This window comes from Lingula anatina, chromosome 1, assembly GCF_051362555.1.
Source record: "Lingula anatina isolate TDL-2025a chromosome 1, LinAna3.0, whole genome shotgun sequence".
Classification (NCBI taxonomy): Eukaryota; Metazoa; Brachiopoda; class Lingulata; order Lingulida; family Lingulidae; genus Lingula; species Lingula anatina.
In genome coordinates, this window is record NC_141767.1 from 46,779,491 (window position 1) to 46,802,499 (window position 23,009).

The window sequence follows — 23,009 nt, forward strand, 5'->3', positions numbered from 1 at the left end:
CTCCTTTACCAAGATTCTTTAGAATGATTTTATGAGTGGGTTTCTGAGAAGGGTTTACCTCAACTAGTGTCCACTGAAGTGTTTTGATAACACAGATTTAGATCCCACCATTAGTCTACGTAATTTGGATTTGATTAAGATGTATTTTAACCACACTTAATCTATTAACAATAAATACTGTATAATATTTCTAAATACCCAACAAAAATTAATTTCCAGAGATCAAGATCTTCGTTGGGATGCATCAGCACTGCTGCAACACATTTTCATCACCAAGAAAAAGAAATAAACTGATCATGGACAAAAGATTATTTATTTCAGCTTAACTGCAGTTAAGCTTATTGAACATGTTACATAAATGACAATGCCAGTAAACCAATGTTGGAAAACTAGATCATTTTCATGATTTTATATTGAAGTCTTTCAAGTAGATTTTTACATATACTTGAAAATATGAATTAACTGATCTATATACAGCTACCCATATACTGATTTATACAGGTTTTATCTGTATTGATTTATACAGGACTATACCAAGTGCATTAAATAAGGAAGGGATTTAATTGTGTTTAAAAACAAAGCATATTCGCCCCACAGTATTATACCCAATTTAATTGTTATTTGTGTTATTAAACAAAGAACACAAGTAAACACCAAGGTTTTGCCATAAGTTAAAAGGGTAAAATCAACAAAATTTAATATGAAAAGAGTCATTTACTAATTTAGTAAAATTATTAATTTTTTTCATGTAGTCCCATAATGGTTGTGACGAAGGTTGTGCTTATTTACAATGGTGTATTTCAAATGTGAAAAGGAAATTGGTTATTAGCTGGGCCAAACAATATCTTGCATGTTATATTACTTTGTGAACTTAATAGTTTTTCTCAGTGAGATTGCTTGCCAGCTGTAAAAAGAAAATAATAAAACTTTTAATAGTTTACTAAAAAGCTTTAGAAAAGTAGGGCAATTGAAAAAACTGGTGAAAAAAAGCAAAATGTTCCTTAAGAGACTTCACATTATTTTTACTCACCCTTTATTTATCACTTGTCAAGTCTCTTTAGAAATGATTTACTTTTCCACCATATGCAAAAGACAACAAAAAACCTATTTGCTGGACTTTAAAAAAATATGTTGATAGATAGGTTTGATATCATATTATTTTATAATTTCAGGCAGCCAGTATTTATGTAGTTATACGTGTTGTTTTTTATTATTAATTTTAAAGTATTATTTATTTTTAAGTGCATCTTCCAGCACAATGGTAAGGTCTGTAAATAATGACTTATAATTTTTTTGCACTAATTATGTGAAATGTTATTTTAATCTCATTCAAGGGAAGTTGAGAAGCACTTCAAACCTGATCACTAAGATGTGGCCAGTAGTTGCCTTTTAATTGTACAAGCCTTATAACTAGACTCGAGCAATATTTGCTGTAGATAATTATAAGAGACAATCACATCAAAATGCAAAGGCCACACTTGTACTTTTGAAAGAAATAATTTTTCATAAAAATGTTGCCTTATGCATTTGCTTCATTGTAATTAAGAATAATGGTCTTCCTGATGACAATTAATATTTATATGAACTGTACCATATCAAGAAGAATTTTGAGGTGAAGTGTACTGATGTGCATGGTTGAAGTTTTGTAGTTTTTTTACTGTGAAGTATATTAAACAAATGCACATTTCATATAAAAAACAATAAAAAGCTGAAATGTGAAACTAAAATGAGTATTTTTATTATAGTTTTCATGATAATGTACCCACCACCATAATGATATTTCTCTGAAATTAATAGATTTGTAATTTCAAATGGCACCAATGCAAATGAATTAAAAACTTCCAAAAGTATTAATAAATAAGACAGCAGAGATAATTTATAAGAAAATTGTAATATGACAAACTAAAATGTACTGACATAGTGGTTTCTCAAATATCACAAAGAATATCAGTTAAGTAAGCAGCAGCTATATCTTCAAAAATTGTTGCTGTAGATATACAAAATAAACCTCGGCATTGAAAAATAAAAAGACCCTTGGAATGCAGATCAATATTTAGCAAACAACCATAATTTTTTCAACCCAGTATTTTGGTGAATTGACACAAATCTTATTAGAAAGAATAAGTTTGCTTAAAAAACATTACTTCCCAAAAATTGATTGAAATACATACTGACATCATTCTAATAACATTTGTCAGAAATATCAAATATTGCACAACCTTATTTTTATTAAGGGAAGATCAATTTGCACTTCAGTATCTTGGCATTGCTAGGTTTTTTAAAGTTGGTAATTCTATAATTTCTCCACCAGTTCTATCTATGGCAACTAAGTAACAAAAATATGCTAAGAAATAATTTAAATACACCACAACCAATGCTGTAATATACAGTTATTTTCTGACAATTCTGTATAATATAAAGTTTCAAATCTCTTGTACAACAATATACAAAAATATGTTGTGCTACCAATAGAAAATGTCACCACTTGGCAGAGAGCCATCTACAGGTCAATGCCAGAAACTTGGAGATGCTGCAGGTTGTTACGAGCTGAAACAAATACAATACATGAAACTGCAGCAATGAACATCAATGAACATTTCTTTACATAAAAAAAAGCTTCACAAAATTGATCAAGTTTTGCTGTTTTGCGGATTCAAGCCTATCGGCTAGAAAAGTGACAGCAATAAAAATTCAATATTTACAAAATATTTATTACACAAAAATGAAAATGTTATGGAGATTTTCATTAGAGCAAGTCATTACAAGTACTTGTCTTAAATGCTGAATTAGCCAGCAGTGGTCTAAATTTTGCAAAATCAAAATAGCTGGATAAATGGTCACTACAGATTAGAAAAAGAAAAAAAAAAAAAGATTATAAATATATACACAGCAAATCCTCATAAATGGGTATGCCTGTACCTTCAAAGTATGTAGTGTCCTGTTCATCATCTGGGGCTGGTACAAATGGAGGTTCTTGCTGCAACAAGTTTTCCCAGTCTATCCCAGCAAACAAGGGGTGCTCTTTCACTTCTGAAATAAACATGGTACACAAGCCAGTTTTCAATTAACCATTTATGTTTTTTAACTTTGTTCTTTCACTGGTCTCAATAAACTGCTAATTAGTAACCAAAATAGGCACACAAAGCTTTGAGACAGTCTCTTTACAACATGGGGTAGATTTCCAATTTAATACAAACAATTGGAAAATTGTACTCCTTTTTAAATTACAGTATAGGCCTCTTTTCTGACTGTCTATATTATAAATGATCTATTGGGTTGAAATTATAATGGCCTTAAGTTTTCTATAAATACTTTTATGATTATACCTTTAGAGGTCAAACAGATATTTCAAATTATTTTCAGAGTTGCTGATTTTCTCTATATAAAGTTAAATTGATATGAAAATGTTTCACGGAAAAATCAACTTATGTGTTGCACTGACTTTAAATCCTTTTTTTTATATTTAATATAGAGTTACAAACCATTTGCTTTTGGTCTTTTATCAGGATCTGTATTCAGTAATGCATCAATGGCAGTGTGTGCATTCTCTGAGAGAGCTTCTTCCTCCTCAGGCCATGGGATGTCTGAAATAATTTGATTGCAGTTTGAAAGATATCACTGAATGGTAACTTGTGGTTTCCACAATAAATACATATGAAGAAGCCCATTTATGACATCCAAAGTATGAAATTTATGAAATATACTACAGAAAAAATTGGCAATTAATATTAAAGATGAGCATGTTTTTTTTATATAATAAACGGCAATTTTAAAACATTTAATAAAAACACCTACCTCTGTTAAGGATATTTTCAAACACCAGGTCAGGAGTTTGGTCATTGAAGGGAGGCACACCTGTAAGGAACTCAAACAAACACACACCTAAAGCCCACCAGTCCACAGCCACACCTGAAGAAATAATGGCAAACAGAATGTTTCTATACATTCACTGAAAATCGGTCCAATAGCCAATAAATATATAACGAAACGTTTGACAATGAGTACTTTATAAGCAAAAATGAAACTAAGTGGGAGATGCTGTTTGAAATGCAACAATACAATAAGTTATTGGTAAGGTTTCAGTTCTAATCTATCCCTTAAAAAAACTTATTTCTCTTTATTTCCAAATTATATTTTCATTGGATATTTATGAAAACTTATGCACTTATCATTATACTTACCATGCTTTTTCTGCAGCAAAAGTTCAGGTGCAAGATAATCAGGAGTTCCCAGAATTCTCTGCTTCTCTTGTGCTGGGCCGCGTCTAACACTTTTAGGAGTGCGAAAAGGTGGAAAACCTGGCTGCCCTGGAGTCATGAAAGAACCCTAAAATATACAAACATAAATTCATACTGAAGATCAGTCATACTATTTTTGTCATAATTTTAATACACTTTCAAAGTTTGAATATATCATTCTGAAGTTGTTTACTTAGCGAAGATAGACATTTGACATACATTTCTAATATCACCATGCAAAATTTTTTTAAATGTTGTTCTAAAACTTAAAGCAGCTTGATTACAAACATCCCTGCACAGATTTTTTTTAACCCTCTCAAGTCAAGAGAGAGGATACAAGGGTTACCCTTCTCAGTGCTGGTTTAGGTCCGGGAGTGTACATCATGGTGGAGTGTTTGCCAAATCCATCATCATCATCACTCCTGAAGTCTGGCACATCCAAAAAATGAGCATTCTTCTTCTTTGTGGATTTTTCGGTCATTGGACAGGTGTGCGGGCAGGGCTCAGAGTTACTTTCACATCTCTTCCTGGCAGGGTGTCCTTCTAAAATGGTAAAACATAAAATAAAAAACAGGCACATATGCTCCCCAAATATTTGCTTACTTTGTATTGGTGACATGACAGAACCCTAAAATATAAAATATGTAACAATTATTCAGACTGAAGATAGATTCAAATAGCTTAGATTAACTCACAACATACCTGGTTTGAAAAGTTTTGTAGCAGTAAGTTTAATAGGTACATCTAAAACTCTTAAATAACCAACATTTCACCAAAATTTACACTGAATTTTAAAAATTCACTAAATTGTTCATACAATACTAGTTGTTAAAACTAAATGACCAACAACTGGAGTACACAATTCAGCGTACTCACCTACAGGTTTCACCTCAATCTCCTTATCCTCTCCACTTGTCTCTCCAGTCAACTTTTCCTCAGTGGACAACTCTTGAAAACTATGGCTTAGATCGTGACTGGAGTCTAAATTGTGCTCCTCCTGTGCCTCAAGTTCTATACTTTCTGGTATTGACTGGGGGCTCAATACACCAACAGATTTGGTGTCTGCTAAAGATGCAGTTTCAATGGAGGCGTCATGCTCAAGACTAGATACAGAACAGACACTGTTGTTGTGATCTTGTGTTTCTTCACAGAGTATTACACTTTGGGTGTTGAGCTGAAAAGCTTTGTCAGGTGTAGAATACATAGACTCAAATACACTACTCTCTGTAGTATAATGGGATGCACTGTATTTATAGTCACTTGCAGTAGCTATGCTGCTGAGCACTGACGAAGCCTGAAAATCACTAATACAGCGGCTGTTTTCTATTGAGTTTCCAACTCTGGCAGTTTCTATTGCACTGAAATCTGATGTAGCTGAACCTATTGCACTACTGGCTAACAGTTTTGGCTTCCAGCAAGAGCTTGGACTGGATCCTATAAAAAACACACTACTACTTGCTTCAGAAGGTCCATAATCAGCAGTGTAATTAGATGAACTCAACTCAGCACTGTCACTGCTGTGTTGATAAAGCACACCGTCACTCTTGGACTCGTGCAAGGGAGAAGTGTGTGTGTCCATAGGAGTGCTTTCATGATGGTCCTCAAATTTCAGAGAATTGCACCTTTTCAGCCTATGCTCATCCCCATGAAGGACCATGGTGTGAATTTCTGTTGTGAGGCCTGTGTGGTTGGCAGCATACAGAACCAAAAGGTCTGCCTTTGATAAGGGGCTCTTTTCTACACAGTCAAAGCTTCTTTTTCTTCCTCCTGGGCCACTTATCATGTCCAATTTGTCTCTGTCACTAGGGACTTGTAGAAGCATGGAGGAAGACGCTTCTTTATTGGGAGTTTTGGTGTTTAAATGGGAATTCTGGGAATGTGTGGGAGATATCTGTTGTCCATTTGCTTTGTCTGTATGCTGCTCTACAGCACTTGGCATTTTTGGTAAATTTGAATCTGGGGATTTGTGGAGATCCTGTTCTCCTTCATTTTGTCCGTGAGGTGTCACAAATTCATCGTCTGCAATTTGAGAGTTATCACACACTTCATCTAAAACATCAAGGTTAGAAATAGGTGAATGCACTTGTGCATGACCAGCAGTGTCACAGTCTGGGTCATCTTCATTTTCCTCTTCTTCAAAAGACCCATCCCTCATGCTCCTTAAATTCTTGGCAGAATAAGAATTTTTTATGGACGAGTTGCTCTTGAACAGCTGTGGTGTGCTGTTCATTTCTGAAGCGCTGGCCAGTGAGGCTGATATGCCAAGTGAGGCTGATAGAGGTGTTGCTAAGGCAGGTTCAGGTCCTTTCACATGAGAAGCTACACTGCTTGTCCTTTGATGAGATACATCCGGGGAACCAAGAATGGAATCTAGTCGACCTCGAAATCCTGTTAAGGCTGGGGTACGTGAATTTCTCCTACCGTGGCCAGTCATGTGGCCATGTTCACTTGTGATGGAATTTTTACGATTTTGAGATTCCTTCATAGTAGGCGTCAGGCTCTGCACTGGTGGTGTCATTCGAGCTAGTTGGATACTGTTCCTCCTCTCTGTGGGTGTTGCAAAAATGCTGGATTGAGCACCAGACCCAAAAACACCACTGCCCCCTACAGAGCTTTTCATTCGAGATGCACGTGGGCGCAGAAGAGGACTGTCAGAATATGAGAGGCTGTGTCTTCTGTTGGGATCTGGAGTGGTCTGCAACACAGATATATGTTCTTCATATTTCTCTATTAATATATTTACTTTCAAATGATGTTTAAGAAGTGTTTGTGTAATCAATCAATCAATCAATCTATAATTTCAGTCTGTTTAAGTAAAAATTATAACAGTGGTCTTAATTTTTTTTCATTCTCCTCCGAGACTGTACATATTAATGCCCAAAGATAATTTATAATATCATATTCAAGTAAGGAAAGAAGAACTCTCTTCTCAAAAGATCCTAGGATAATTTGAAAATAAAAAGTTTAAGAAGCCAAAATCCTAGATAACGTCCCTTTATTGAATTGTCTAGTAAAATTTGACACAGCTTGAAATTGTAAATCTAATTCTTTTCAAGTTATCATGCCTGGTATCACCATAAGTCTAGTCTGTCTGCCCATTAATCATTGTATCCACAATGTATCACTTACAAATCCAAGGGAGCTGGTTAATGAGAGCACCTGTCCTGGTGTCCTGTAGAAGTCCTTGCCTCTGGTGCTGTGCTTGGCAAAGGATGGAGTATTCAGTACATCACCGATGCTTATCTCTATAGCAAAGTAACAAAAGAACTGCTTTAATTGCAAATCATTTGAATGCACCAAACTGGCTCCTGAAACTGAAAGATATTTCCAAGCCAAAAAGTAATAAGATGGTTTGTTTTATTTTGTCTTGCTAATAATCAAAAACCCATTTTTCAAAATCAATATATGTGACTGAAGAGGCACCACATCACAGATGTTAAAATGATCTTTGTAAATAAATAAGAAGACTGCAGATATAAAATGAGATTAGATTCAAAGCAGTCTACAATTACACTAAATTTGCTAACTCACGTCTGTTCAAGGAGAGATTCGACAGACCAAAATCAGTCAGCTTGATGTGTCCTTCATTAGATATCAGCATGTTATCCGGCTTGAGGTCTCTAATTGATAGAAAATAAGTTTTTTTTTCCTCGTATAAGGGCACTTTGTGTGTTTGCAGCACAGAAGTAAATTTTTGTTTATTCTTTGACATCACTTTACAAGCAATTAAGGATAACTGGCTCTCTATTTCTCAAAGGGGATTAATTCTTCAGGCAAATATCAATGTAAGATACATCTTGACTATAATTAAAGGGAAATTATAATTATCAACTAGTTACATAAATTTTAATGCAACGAGCGTATATGTCAAAGTTGTTTGTACATATGCAGATGTGATGACATGTTTTTCTGTACCTATGTGTGATGCCATGGTTGTGGAGATATTCCAGAGCCAATGTTACTTCAGCAGTGTACATTGTGGCCATGTCTTCATCAAAGTAGCCATACACAGCCAGCAGGGACTTGACATCACCCCCAATCAGATACTCCATCACCTGAAATAATACTGCTGATAGTGAAAATAATAACTAAATCAAAAAACCCATATCAAACTGAATGATACAGAATCATGAATGGTTAAATCGTGGCAAAATTTTGCAATCTTCAGTAAAATTCTAGGACAGCATAACAAAAAATCTGGACAGCATATCTTTTCATAATTGATATGATATGTACTATATTTAAAAAACCGATTTCAAAACATGCAAAAAAAAAAAACAAGGCAGCAAAGCTGTCAAATGTACAGACAAAAAGCAGGAAATAACTATGCACAAAATAGGCTACTGTCAATTCTGATGCAAAAGTACATTATGTTAAACTGTAAACTCAACATCAAATTTTAATTATGCTCAACAGGTAATACCAATGAAAGTAAAATGTGTAACAAGCATAAGGCTTCAGGCCCATGAGAGTTCAAGTTCACACTTTGAAAATGTATAACTTCCAGAAAAAAGAAGCCAATTAGACTGCTTTTCCAACTCAGGCTGCATGCCGATTTTTGAACTTGACCTCCGTTTTAGTAAGATCGATTACTCCTGAGAGTTTCAAGACAACAGGCCTATCGGTTTTCCTTGAAATGTGTTTACAGTGTTGCATATATGTTTAAAAGTGAAAGAAAAAAGCATAACTTCTACAATAATGGCCCGATCATCCTGATTTTCGAACTTGACCTGCGTTTTATGAATATTCATCAGCTCTTTAAATATAAAGCCCAAAAGTACAACTGTCTTCCACTTATCGTGTTTACAATGAAAGTGCAAGGTGTCGGCAACGGCGATGACAGCGACGACAGACGCAGGTGATGGCAATATGTACAGACACATCTGTACATATTTACTGTACTGTTTGAGAACAGTAAGTGACATGGTTTTTCTTAAATGGTCATCATGGGAGCAGTGCCCAAAATAGGTTTTTTTCAAATTTTGATGCAATATTACATAATGTTTAACAGCATAATGACCATCAATTTTTAAGAATAAAATATTAGTATCATGGATATTCAGAAAATATGACTAGCAAAGGTCTTCAGGCCCATGGAACTTCAAAGCCACAACTTGAAAATGCCAAAATGTAAACAAGACAGCACTGTTCTGAAATGGGTTTATTTCCATTTTTAACATAAAACAAAATTAACAGTTTACTGCCATTTTTATATGATCAACTAAGAAAATTGATGAGATGGGAAAAATATCAATAGAATAGTGTTAAATGTCCAATTTCTTCCATTCTGAGATTCTGAACATAGTGAATGATTCAATCTGACAAACTGCAATGATATGAGTTTATTTCCATTTTTGAAACTTTATTACACAATACACAATAACAAGTTTAACATCATTTTTACAAAATCAACTAACAATGTTGTAAAGATGCAGGAAATGTCAAAAAAACACTTTTACGTATCTTATTAGTTTAATAATGAGACTGTTAACATGACTAATAATTGAATCTAAGGAAATGTAAAAAACAGCATAACTTCTAAAATAATGGCCCGATTATGCTGATTTTTGAACTTAACCTGCGTTTTAGCAGGATTGACCACTCCTGTGAGTTTTATGACAATTGGGCTTTCTGTTTTTCTTATATTGTGTTTACAGTGTTGCATATATGCTGAACAATGAAAAAACCGCATAACTACTAAAATAGTGGCCCGATCATGCTGATTTTCAAACTTGACCTGCGTTTTAGTAAGATTGATTACTCCTGTGAGTTTCATAACAACAGGCCTAACGGTTTTCCTTAAAATGTGTTTACAAGGTTGCATATAAGCTGAAAAGTGAAACAAGGCAGCAAAGCTGTCAAATGTACAGACAAAAAACAGAAAATAAAGATGCAAAATAGGTCATTTTGTCAATTTTGATGCAATAATAAATAATGCTTATAATAGCACTGTCAGTCAACACTGAATTTTAATCATGCACAACAGGTACCATGGTCAATAACAGGAGCGAACCCAGAGATATTTTCTGACAGTATTCCAAAGTATCTATGTTGATCCATCCTCCATTTTTATGGTCTTCCAACAGAAAAAAATAGATACCAGTCAATATAAACTTAATAACCTGACCGTCTTCCGGAAGACCCTGAAGATGGTCTCAATCCACCCCTTCAGTAAGATTAGTTTCAGGACCATGAGAGTTCAAATTCTCATGATGAAAGTCTCAATATTTGAAAAATGATGACAGTGCATAAAATAATATTACATAATGTTTAAAGACATAAAAAACAATACAACTGCTTATGTGGAAATATAGAAAATGTGCAGAGCCTCAGGCAGATGAGAGTTAAAAGTCACAAATGCCACTGTTTGAGAAAAAATTAAAAAGGAAAACAAAACTAGAAAAGCACTCCAAGAGCGCAAACCTCTGCCAAGACAGCAATTGTTGATTATTATTGATTGATTATTGATCCGGACCACCACCAAAAACTAATCATTGTCCTCCTTGCCCACTTCTGACAGTTCCTGAAAATTTCATCAAAATCGGTCCGTAACTTTTTGAGTTATGTTGATGACAGACAAACAGGGGTGAAAACATAACCTCTTTGGCAGAGGTAAATATAATTCCAATGATGCTGCCATTCAAACTTTTAATCTTTTTTGATATATATATTTTTCACTAAAATGTATAACTTCCAGAAAAAGAAGCCAATTAGACTGCTTTTCCAACTCAGGCTGCATTTTAGTCCTGTGTTTCTTTTTTGAAAGTTTGACAGTCATAAGTAACACGGTTTTCCCATAATGGTCATCATGGCAAGCAGCACCAAAAATTGTGTTTTCTTCTATTTTGATGCAACATTACATAATGCTTAACAGCATAATGACCATCAATTTTTAATAATAATATATACGTATCATGGATTTTCAGAAAATGTGACTAGCATGGGTCTTCAAGCCCGTGGAAGTTCTAAGTCACACCTTGAAAATGCCAATATGTGTAAAATTAAATTTTCACAAAAAACTGTTTAACTGCCAGAAAAATTTACCAAACAGACTACATTTCCTACTGAAGCTGTATTTTAGTCCCATGTTTCTTTCCTGTAAGTTTGAGAACAGTAAGTGACATGATTTTCCTTAAGTGCTCATCATGGGAGCAGTGCCCAAAATAGGGGTTTCTTCAAATTTTAATGTAACATTACATAATGTTTAAGAGCATAATGACCATCAATTTTTAATAATAGAATATTAGTAACATGGACATTCAGAAAATGTGACAAGCAAAGGTCTTCAGGATCACAGAACTTCAAAGTCACACCTTGAAAATGCCAATATGTGAAAAATTAAATTTTCACAAAAAACTGTTTAACTGCCAGAAAAAATTACCAAACAGACTGCATTGCCTACTGAAGCTGTATTTTAGTCCCATGTTTCTTTCCTGTAAGTTTGAGAACAGTAAGTGACATGATTTTCCTTAAGTGCTCATCATGGGAGCAGTGCCCAAAATAGGGGTTTCTTCAAATTTTGATGCAATATTACATAATGTTTAACAGCATAATGACCATCAATTTTTAATAATAAAATATTAGTATCATGGATATTCAGAAAATGTGACTAGCAAAGGTCTTCAGGCCCATGGAACTTCAAAGTCACATCTTGAAAATGCCAAAATGTAAACAAGACAGCACTTTTCTGAAATGGGTTTATTTCCATTTTTAACACTTTTTTAACATAAAACAAAATTAACAGTTTACTGCCATTTTTATATGACCAACTAAGAAAATTGATGAGATGGGAAAAATATCAATAGAACAGTATTAAATGTCCAATTTCCTCCATTCTGAGATTCTGAACATAGTGGATGATTGAATCTGACAAACTGCAATGATATGTGTTTATTTCCATTTTTGACACTTCATTACACAATACACGATAACAAGTTTACCATCATTTTTAAATAATCAACTAACAATGTTGTAAAGATGCAGGAAATGTCAAAAAAACACTTTAACATATCTTATTAGTTCAATAATGAGACTATTAACATGCCTAAGAATTGAATCAGAGAAAATGTGAAAAAAAAGCATAACTTCCCTAAAAATGACCTAATTATGCTGATTTTCGAACTTGACCTGCGTATTATAAATATTCATCAGTTCTGTAAGTTTCAAACCAAAAGGTAAAACGGTTTTCCACTTATCGTGTTTACGGTGTTGCATATATGCTGAAAAAAGTGAAAAAAAAAACAAAACTTCCCTAATAATGACCCGATCATGCTGATTTTCGAACTTGACCTGCGTATTATAAATATTCATCAGTTCTGTAAGTTTCAAACCAAAATGTAAAACCGTTTTCCACTTATCGTGTTTACGGTGTTGCATATATGCTGAAAAAAGTGAAAAAAAAGCATAACTTCCCTAAAAATGACCCGATCATGCTGATTTTCGAAATTGACCGGCATATTATAAATATTCATCAGTTCTGTAACTTTCAAGCCAAAAGGTAAAACGGTTTTCCACTTATCCTGTTTACGGTGTTGCATATATGCTGAAAAAAGTGAAAAAACAGCATAACTTCCCTAAAAATGGTCCGATCATGCTGATTTTCGAACTTGACCTGAATATTATGAATATTCATCAGTTCTGTAAGTTTCAAGTCAAAATGTAAAACCGTTTTCCACTTATTGTGTTTACGGTAAAAGTGCACGCCAACGGCAACGGCGACGACAGACGCAGGTGACGGCTATATGTACAGACACATCTGTGTCTGTACATAAAAACAGCATAACTTCTACAATAATGGCCCGATCATGCTGATTTTCGAACTTGACCTGCGTTTTATGAATATTCATCAGCTCTGTAAATATAAAGCCAAAAAGTGAAACTGCCTTCCACTTATCGTGTTTACAAGGAAAGTGCACGTCAACGACGGCGGCGGCGACGACAGACGCAGGTGATGGCAATATGTACAGACACATCTATATATATTTACTGTACTGTTTGAGAACAGTAAGTGACATGGTTTTTCTTAAATGGTCATCATGGGAGCAGTGCCCAAAATAGGTTTTTTTCAAATTTTGATGCAATATTACATAATGTTTAACAGCATGATGACCATCAATTTTTAAGAATAAAATATTAGTATCATGGATATTCAGAAAATGTGACTAGCAAAGGTCTTCAGGCCCATGGAACTTCAAAGTCACAACTTGAAAATGCCAAAATGTAAACAAGACAGCACTGTTCTGAAATGTTTTTTTTTTTCCATTTTTAACAATTTTTAACATAAAACAAAATTAACAGTTTACTGCCATTTTTATATTATCAACTAAGAAAATTGATGAGATGGGAAAAATATCAACAGAGCAGTGTTAAATGTCCAATTTCTTCCATTCTGAGATTCTGAACATAGTGAATGATTGAATCTGACAAACTGCAATGATATGAGTTTATTTCCATTTTTGAAACTTTATTACACAATACACGATAACAAGTTTACCATCATTTTTACAAAATCAACTAACAATGTTGCAAAGATGCAGGAAATGTCAAACAAACACTTTTACGTATCTTATTAGTTTAATAATGAGACTGTTAACATGCCTAAGAATTGAATCTGAGGAAATGTGAAAAATATGCTGAAAAGTGAAAAAACAGCATAACTTCTACAATAATGGCCCGATCATGCTGATTTTCGAACTTGACCTGCGTTTTATGAATATTCATCAGCTCTGTAAATATAAAGCCAAAAAGTAAAACTGCCCTCCACTTATCGTGTTTACAAGGAAAGTGCACGGCGCCGGCATCGGCATCGGCATCGGCATCGCCATCGCCATCGGCGACGACAGACGCAGGTGATGGCAATATGTACAGACACATCTGTGTCTGTACATAAAAATGAATTCAAAGAAATGAAAGAAGTAATATTTCATATATTTAAGGTACAAGGATCTTATCTTATCAGGCATTTTCTAGTACCACCCGCAGTGCTACCAGAGTGGATGAATGTTAGTGCTAGCCTAGGTATCGCTTTGTTGGTGCTAAATAATTTTACGGTGTGTTGGTTAATTTGTGGGTTTTGTGGTTAATATGGGCATTAGTGCTAAAGATCTGCGGGTAGTGATAGTAAAGGCCTAATCCGTTTTTAAGGCCTGCACACGATTCCCCTCTCTGAAAATTTAACTTTGAATCAAACTACTTTGAGAAAATAATGATGAAGTACAACCAAAAGATTTTCAGGATGATGGTTATGTTATAGTTGTGGAAAGCAAAATAATGAAAAAACAATAAACTGATAGTAAAAAAATCAAAATGAACAAATTTTACCAAATATATATTCTGCTTTGACTGTAACGAATAGAAAAGCCTCACTACAAATGGACTCTTCGTCAAGGCCAAGGCATCTCTTTCTGCAATCACTAAGAAAAAAAAAATACATAGCTTTTTATCAGTATTTTCACACAGAAACAATTAATTTTGCAGTAGTTAGATAACTGAAATCCTGAAATTAATCTTATAAATATTACTTTGTATGCAGATGAAACACTGGCATTATTCTGATAAAAAGATAAGATTTATTCTGTTAAAAATGGACAACCTAAGCAGTCAGCTACTTTTAATAAAATCAGTATCTACAGACACAAATACCTTGATTGACCATATTTTTGTTGACCATCTCAGCTTTCTTCATCACTTTAATTGCATAGTATTTTTTGTGGTTGTTCTTTTTGCATCCCAGAAAGACTTTGCTGTAATAAACACATTTATCACAAAAGAATCTATTGTTTTTTTCTAATTCTTCATTGGTTCAACTATTAAATAACAACATTTAACATTCAGTTCAACATAAATTCTGATTAAATGAAAATATTACTAATGCTCAATAGTTGCAACAGTAACAGTAGGAAGGATCATAGAATTCTAATAATCTTATCATATATACTAGTATCTTGATTTCGAATAGTTAGAAAGATGGTCACCTCACTGAATAGTTATAAAAAATGAAATAAAGATAACCAAGTCCAATAATTTCTTGAGATTACAAACATTCAAAATAAATAATTGTCAAGATAACTTGAACACTTATGGTTATTATATTTAAACGTACCCAAAAGCCCCTCTGCTGATTGGCTTGAGGATTGTAAAATCATTGATGCTTGGAGCCTGAAAGGCGATAACAGTTTAAAATTAAACTATATAAACATGTGCCTTGTGAATCAGGTATTGAATGGACGCTGCTTGGTCCACATTACATGACAGTGTCTCAAAGATTTTAATAATTATTTTTATAAATTATTACATTATGGAAATCCCCCCCCCCTCCCCCCCCAAAAAAAAAGAGGAAATCTGTTTGAAATGCAACCCAAGCTTAGCAAGTGATTTAGTGTTAGTCAAATCAGGCCAATAATATTAGAGATTCTACTATATACGTGTTTAATTGCTAGGCTGTGAAGCCTAAGGATGATGGAGTACCATTTAGTAAATCATAGAAGTAGAGAAAACTACTTCTATGGTTAAATCAAGGAGTTTAATATTTACCTTAGGTATGGCAAACCCATCACCGCCAACGCCATATTGAACATTTAAACCTTTTGGAGAAACATTTTCTTTGTTATGTTCCATTATGTTCAGACGATCCACTCTGGCATGTTTCTGTTTACTTCAGGTTATTATATCCAGGACATTTTCCGCTTTTCAAATCAGCGCCATGATGTTAGTCGAATCTCTTTGTAAAGAAGAGTTCCCGTTTACATCCGATTTTCCACCAGAGGTCGACACCTTACGTAGTCGATTTTGTTTCTCACCTTTTCTCACCAGCTGTAACTTACAAATTCACGTAAATATCTCTACTTCTATGATATGTACAAATAGCTGTAATTTACAAAGTTTCGAGAGTACGGTTCCAGGGTTGCAGACACACCACGCTCACAGCACATGCACTGAATTAAATTGTCCAAGTGATTGTAAATCGAAATTAGAAGGGAAATGATCCAACATCCTCAACTTTGCATCCTTTCATTGTTTGACAGTGAAAAGGATACGTGTGTTACAGATTTTATTTAGTCACAAAACTTACAATGTACAACAGCATGCACAAATTAAATGAACATGTCTGCATGACTACCATTTCTGAAATCAGAGGCATGCCTAAAAAAGTGCAGGGGAGACCTCTCCTCTTCCATTTCATTTCACATAGCTAATTGTTAGGCCTCTGTTACCTCTTTTTTTCATTTCCACTTTCTTTTTTAATAAGGGTAGTTCTACGTATCTAATTCATTGCAGCAACTCTAAAATAATTGGGTGCTGTACGTGTACGTGGAATATAATTGAACTTAGTATTTTAAAATAATTTTAAAACGTTAAAAATAGCCTATCAAAAGCATTTGGGGTGAAGTTTTGAAATTATAGTGAAGATCTGATACTGCGTCGACATAAGCAAATGGCTGTTGCAGTCTCGGAAGGTTGCGACGACCTGGCCACGACGACGCTCTCATGCCGTATCATAGTTTCTGTTTACACCTGTTGGGACATAACCGAGGTCACGAGGCCTTTGCACGAGACTTCGAAACAAATATCATGTCGTAATGTTAACCTAATGCATTCCAAATCAAAATTGTGTGAGTTTGTGTTCTATATCAAATTAAATCATAGCTCACATTACCATTAAAATGTATATACATAAATATATAATACCATAGTGATAAAAACCGCGGGAAATGTTACTCATATAACCCAATTTACAACTAGGTCGTAGTCTAGCCAATCAGTGGTCAATATGAGCACCCGGATGTGCAATCTTCAGCTTTGTTACACGTTGGAGACCGGCTGGAGCATTACTCAAGAAAGAAGTATAGTTCAAAGAGAAAGTATTGAATAACCTTAACCGGTTCTCTCTACTTTTGAGGGAAGATAATTGGAAGTGTCTCTCTGGAAGTTTTCGAAATAATTCGTGAAGCAAGAAAAGAAGAATGATAGCAGACACCCCACTCCTGACCAGCAGGTACGATATGTTTTAAGACGTAGCCGCAACGTGGCCACACACTGTTCCTCTACTATACTCGCTTATGCCAAGTAATTTATAACTGAGTTTGTTTCATCTGTCATTGAATAGATGTACTGTGGTGTAAGTTAGTTATGGACAGTATGTTCAATTAATTAGGATGGACTGTTGCAGAAATAACGTAAGCTAGATGTACGTTCATTTGGTAGTTCACTTCCATTAGTAACATGTGCATCTTTTATCTTGGTGTCTTGTGAGTCACGCCCTCGCCTTGGTATAGTGCATATATCATAATATGTATATGTTATTATTTGTTGTTCAGAGGTCAAGAGAAGGAGTGAGAAACTGTTAGAAATATTTGAAAATCTATATTGCTCAAATGCTGAATACAAACTTGATTTCCAAAACTCCCCAGAGAAAAGTACATAAGTACTGACTTAGTAGGCAGTACAGCATGGGATTGTGAGATGTAAGGCATCTTCCTTTTCTTCTTAGTTTTGCTCGAATTATCCCCTGTCTATCTGTTTCTGACTGTGAAAGTAGTGAAAATGTCCTTATTCTTTTCACAAACAAACACAAATTAAATTCATGAAGATGTTTTGCCATGTACAGACTGGTAAAAATATAAGTTATGTTTGTAATGTAATAGCACTCAATAAACTATCTGTAGGGTACTAAATAAGTGGATGCATTGTTAGATATAATTAATGCTCTCTTTATTGCATGCTTGCCTCCAGATGTTGGGAAAATAGTGTAGTATGAGAGAAAACATACAATTTGCATAATTAATTTGTGTTGCTCAAAAACCTGATGTTTTGCACATGGTGCTTGAGGCATCAGTACATATTTCAAAACTGAATTTTGATTTCTAATGTTCTATTCACATTGGTATACCAGTGTATGCATATAAATGACCATGTGCAATTGGCTAGCATGACAACATAGTTAAGAATAATGAATATAATTAAACATGCAGTTTATGTACATGCACACCATAAATGGGAGTTACATATAGTTTGATAAATAAGTAGACGGATGAGTTATTATTTCAAAAAGATCAGTTGTCAAGGAGTTACTGGGTGGCAATTGATAAATAGCGTAAGAGGCTATAAGATCGCAGCATGGCATTTGTTCTAATTAAACCAGTGAGCATAGGACTGAAATCTAGACCTTATACTTTCATAACCATATGCACCTGTGCACTAAATATGGAAGCAGAAATCATGTGGTTAAGTCCTGCTGGACCTACTTCTCTGCATGAAGTTAAACTCTAAGGTTTTCCTTGCCATCTTAGAAGATACTAGATACTGAAGTTTATGGTTGTGCAGGGTTTCCTTTATTAGATATATTTTAGGAATTTTCTCTTCAGTAGGTTACAGATAGCCACAGTTCACTGCTTCTCTGGCATAAATAGAAACTTTGGACAGCGAATGAAAATTAATCCTGTTTGATTAGCAATCAGACGATCAACAAAACACAACATCATTACTTATTGTTGTTCAAAGTTTTTATATTTATATTTAACTTTTCTCTCTCTCTCTTTTTTCAGTCCCTGGCAATCTGAAAGCCCACTGACCAAGGACTATAAGAATGTCTTTTTGGATATTGACAGTATGATTGACATGGACTTCAATACACTAGAAGCAGAAGTGAAAAGGTACTCAATATATTTCTTGAATTAAGATAATTGTTTAAAATATTTAACGAAAATATTTTGGTCTGCAATTTTATTTTGATTTCAGTGTTTCTAAATGTAATTCCTAAACAGATGAAGAAATGTTGTTTTCAATTTAATGAGATGGATAAATAAGATGCAATTTAGATAGTTGCTGTAGTATATATGTAGATTGTCAGTCATTACTATAAAAATCTCCATAACTTCCATCTTAATAGTTCTATTAAGTCTTTGAAATCCATTCATGTTTAAATTTAATGAAAGTATTAATTCTGGCTATTATATCTGCCCCTTTAAGGTGAAGAAAACTTCTGCATACCAAAGAAAGTCCCTAATTATGCGAGTTAAGCACATTTCATAACTTTATGCATATAAAGCATATTTTCCTCCATTCTGCAGGGTAAGAAATGACAAGTCACAGTCCCTGTCAACCAGCTTCCAGACATATTACAACATCACTTCCAGTGGAACAAGTGTAGCCAGCTCAGAATGTAGTGAGGAAACCTTCCTGGATCTGGAGAAGGAGGTTGATGACACAAATTTCACCCTCTTCTCTTTGTCAGATGTAAATGAAGACTTGGATACATCTTTTTCTAAAGTGCTAGAAAATAATTCACAAGGTAGATAACTGATGTTTGTTGCTTATCCAGGTTATCCTTGTACATTGTTTTGACAGTTTACATAATTAGTAGAGTGATAGTATCATTTCCTTATTTTTTTGTTGAGATTTTGATAAGAGTTTGCTCTTTGAAGTTGTTTTTATGAAATGGGGACTGCTTTATTTACACTGAAGTTATTATGTACAAAGTTTTTGTAAAAATTATATGAACAGTTGAAATAGAGTAAATCATATGGTTTTAAACTAGATTTTTGTACAAAATTTTAACAGCAGTCTTTTGTATTTTCTGCAGATACATTGGAGACTCATCCATGGACAGACAACGAACTGGGTATTACAACAGATGTCCTGACAGACATAATTCCCACGTTGCCGATCTCCCCACCTTCACCCAGAAAACGCACACATTCAGAGAGTTTCACAGATAATAAACCATGGTAGGGAATATGTATGCATATGAGAAAAACCAGACATTCTAGTGTCCAACATAACTGACACATTTATTACAATTTAAATAATGTTTGATTGGTGTGAACTGTAAATTTGATTTGTAACATTTCTTTTGATTAAGATTGTATATTGTCTTTTATAGAATTTTTATTTATTACAATAAATGTTAATATAGGAAATCTAATACTGGGTTATTGAAGAATTGTTTGTAAGGGGGGGGTGGCACTTCAAGTAGACTGGTAGCAATATTCCTTGGCTGACAGTTTGTAGAAGTGCAAGACAATATGTGGACCAAGTTTGCTGCTGTTGCAATTTTATGAACATCAGAGAATAGGTTCACTACAATGCACATGAATAAACCTGGTCTATCTGAACTTTAGAGTTCAAGAATTGGATAGACAGTATTCAAAATGGTTTTAAAAATTGAGAACTTTGTGTCCATATTTGAACAGTTTTTTTAGTGAAAACTCTTAAAACAATTCACTTAAAATAATAAGGGCAGCAGTTTAACTTACAGCACTTAAACTTTGCCTTTATTATTTTTTCTATTTTTGTCATTGTCAGGAGTAATATGACAAGTCAAGAACAGATTTCCACAATTGAAGAGCTCACAAGGATCATTAGTGAAGAAATGGGTCTCAGAGAACAGATTGAAGTGATCCGAATTATTAGTCCAAATGCCCAGGTTTCACCCACAGATACAGAGTTTGTTATTGGTATGCTTTTTATTCTTCTTCATTGATGGTCCATTTTTTTTTTCTAAAATATAACCATTCCTTATTTCCTATATTGATAATGTCAGTTTGTTTTTATAAAGGCGCTTGAGCTTTTTCTCTTGATTAAAAGGCGAACCCAAGCCTAATTTCTCTCTTGGTTTTGTGAATGACTAGCACAGCTATTTTGACCACTTATGGTCTTTTATGCAACTTCATGCTTTAATAGTGTAAAAAAAATTGTGGATAAGAGCCCCTGAAAATTAATAATTTCTAACTTTTTCTAACCTAATTTATGTTAATTGTTATGGAAATGGCCGTAACCTTCAAAAATCAAGGTCAATCAGATAACTTGGATAAGGCATTGTTTACAATTTATCATTTTAGAACTGGACTGGTTGAATGATGAAAAGCTCCAGAGATTGAGAAAGTATGTAAAGCAGCACTCCAGCAACAGTAGCATTAATGGTGACCACTGTAGTTCCTGCAGCAGTGTGTCAGACCACAGTGATGTAGAGTCTCCGCAGAAAAAGGCAAAAGTGAGTATCCTGGTGTCATTTCACAGCCCCAGAAATCTTGTTTTAGTTGAAAAATGGTTATCATTGGAATGTCATGGAAAGATTTCAGTGCTAACCTTTCACCAGACTTTGTTCCAAGAAATATATATATATATATATATATATATATATATATATTTTTTTTTTTTAATTTGAAAAAAGGACATGAAATATGCTCATGAGTTTTTTGCAAAAGAAATGCTGGATATTTTATTATAGTTTGAAATTTTATCTTCATCAAATTAACAACCTGATGGAATGTTAGATTGATTTTCTGTGAGGCATTAAAGACACCTTGCTTTCCTGTCATGTGGACAGCTTGGGATATATTACTAATGCCAGATTAAACAACAGGTTATAACTACCATTCACTTAGAACTTAGAGGTGAATGGATCTAATGCCTGCAAACACTAGGGATACTTAACCCTATTTAGAGATGAAATAAAAAGACTACTTTATAAAACTTTTTATGGACTTCATTTGCTCATGTAAACCAGCCTTACAAAGTTATTGTCTTTAAACTAGGTCTGTTACAAGATAAAACACTTATTTTTTATTTTCAGCGTGGTCTGAACAGAGAGAGGCGAAATCAACTGAAACTGGAGAGACAGCGACAAAGAAAGGAATATCGCCAAATGATGAGAGAGAGACGAAGTGGTCTGTTCCACAAGGAAGAAGTTCTTGCTCTGACCAATTTTGAGCCAGTGGAAGAAGAAGTGGATATATTAACTTAACATTGTTCAATAAATAAAGAAAATATAATTTATTGAGAGTTAAAGTGTTACAGTAGTACTTATCATTTTGGATAGCAATATTTATGTCCATAGCAGGCCGTCAGCCAAGTTTATGATTACTTTTGATCACTCATTTTTGAGAAATGTGGCAATTTAGACTTTAATTTTGCTGGTGAAGAATGATAATGGCATTTGACATCAGGGTATCATGAAAATGGATCTTTGTGGTAAAAGTAGAACCAAGCTGGGTTTTGCAATGATTTAATTATCTACATGAATCATTTTCTTTTGTGGAGTAAAATGGAGCCAACTCGAGTCTCAAGTAGTAGATTTTGAATTTGAAAATTGTTATTTTGTGCAAAATCCTCTCAATTTTGACCTTGTGTTTTTGATGAGTAAATTAAACATCTGCAGGGAAGGTTAAACATTTTTGCATTTTGGGTTTACTAAGACATTGAAAAAGGAAGGTTTTTGTGGCAGTCTTCTGTAAATAAAAGATTGGTAAGATAATTAAATAGAACTTTGTACTATTCATATGGTTTCCCAATGACATAATTTATATTTTGAAATGCTCGCAATTTTTACTTTTGTATTTGAAAACTTAGTTTTTCTTAATTTTTTAAAATGATGTGAATAATATTACTAGAAACTTTGTGTTCAGCTAAATTGGTAATGAAAGACGTTTACTGAAGTTTGATCAGTACAAATAACACCAAAAAGTTCCAGAATGCAGTAAATGTCTCTTCCAGATTAAAATTAAGATGTAATGTGTACAATATTTTAAGAAGTGCCATTTTCACAAGAGAAAGTCGGAACTTAATAGCAAAGGAATGCAGTGAAATCTGTTGTATCCAGGCATTAAGAGAAAGAATAAAGTATGAAAACAAATCAGTGCTTTTTCATCTTAGTTTTATATATATATATATATATAAAAAGAAGACCAAAAAAAATTAAAAATTAATAGAAAGTTAGATGTTGATCTTCAACAAGTGAGATGCCTTGGAATGTTCTTTTTTGTGTAATAGAGG

General features: G+C 33.8%; 3 protein-coding genes across 7 annotated transcripts in view; 2 read left to right on the forward strand and 1 right to left on the reverse strand.

Moving 5' to 3' along the window:
* LOC106174654 (uncharacterized) overlaps positions 1 to 2,522 on the forward strand; it is a 35,218-nt gene extending 32,696 nt beyond the window's left edge. For all 5 annotated transcript variants that reach the window (XM_087001754.1, XM_087001755.1, XM_087001758.1 and 2 more), the window contains one exon: positions 220 to 2,522. In XM_087001754.1, coding sequence (XP_086857880.1) covers positions 220 to 289 — 70 coding nt within the window. In that variant the 3' untranslated portion in view covers positions 290 to 2,522. The remainder of the gene's footprint in view (positions 1 to 219) is intronic.
* On the reverse strand, positions 1,715 to 15,975 carry LOC106174668 (serine/threonine-protein kinase greatwall). Its single transcript, XM_087001759.1, has 14 exons — positions 15,771 to 15,975; positions 15,340 to 15,395; positions 14,880 to 14,980; positions 14,559 to 14,650; positions 8,154 to 8,293; positions 7,770 to 7,858; positions 7,368 to 7,483; positions 5,115 to 6,933; positions 4,585 to 4,781; positions 4,182 to 4,326; positions 3,796 to 3,909; positions 3,483 to 3,584; positions 2,920 to 3,030; positions 1,715 to 2,547 (listed from the first exon to the last, which is right to left on the reverse strand). Exons 1-14 carry the CDS (start codon positions 15,852 to 15,854, stop codon positions 2,501 to 2,503), a joined length of 3,213 nt encoding a protein of 1,070 aa, XP_086857885.1. The 5' UTR covers positions 15,855 to 15,975; the 3' UTR covers positions 1,715 to 2,500.
* Positions 15,976 to 17,004: 1,029 nt separating this feature from the next.
* LOC106174673 (protein FAM199X-B) lies at positions 17,005 to 22,869 on the forward strand. The gene is made up of 7 exons (XM_013556333.3): positions 17,005 to 17,232; positions 18,782 to 18,889; positions 19,307 to 19,527; positions 19,819 to 19,963; positions 20,541 to 20,692; positions 21,077 to 21,228; positions 21,811 to 22,869. Exons 1-7 carry the CDS (start codon positions 17,201 to 17,203, stop codon positions 21,979 to 21,981), a joined length of 981 nt encoding a protein of 326 aa, XP_013411787.1. The 5' UTR covers positions 17,005 to 17,200; the 3' UTR covers positions 21,982 to 22,869.
* The last annotated feature ends 140 nt before the right edge of the window (positions 22,870 to 23,009 follow it).

Excerpts from the sequence above, each read along its gene's own strand:
- LOC106174668 (XM_087001759.1), bottom strand. The coding sequence starts at position 15,854 with ATGGAACATAACAAAGAAAATGTTTCTCCAAAAGGTTTAAATGTTCAA. Across the intron at positions 14,981-15,339 it reads ATCAGCAGAGGGGCTTTTGG|CAAAGTCTTTCTGGGATGCA; the intron begins GTACGTTTAAAT and ends TGTTTATTACAG. Across the intron at positions 3,585-3,795 it reads TGAAAATATCCTTAACAGAG|ACATCCCATGGCCTGAGGAG; the intron begins GTAGGTGTTTTT and ends AAATTATTTCAG.
- LOC106174673 (XM_013556333.3), top strand. The coding sequence starts at position 17,201 with ATGATAGCAGACACCCCACTCCTGACCAGCAG. Across the intron at positions 18,890-19,306 it reads CTAGAAGCAGAAGTGAAAAG|GGTAAGAAATGACAAGTCAC; the intron begins GTACTCAATATA and ends TCCATTCTGCAG. Across the intron at positions 20,693-21,076 it reads AGATACAGAGTTTGTTATTG|AACTGGACTGGTTGAATGAT; the intron begins GTATGCTTTTTA and ends TTATCATTTTAG.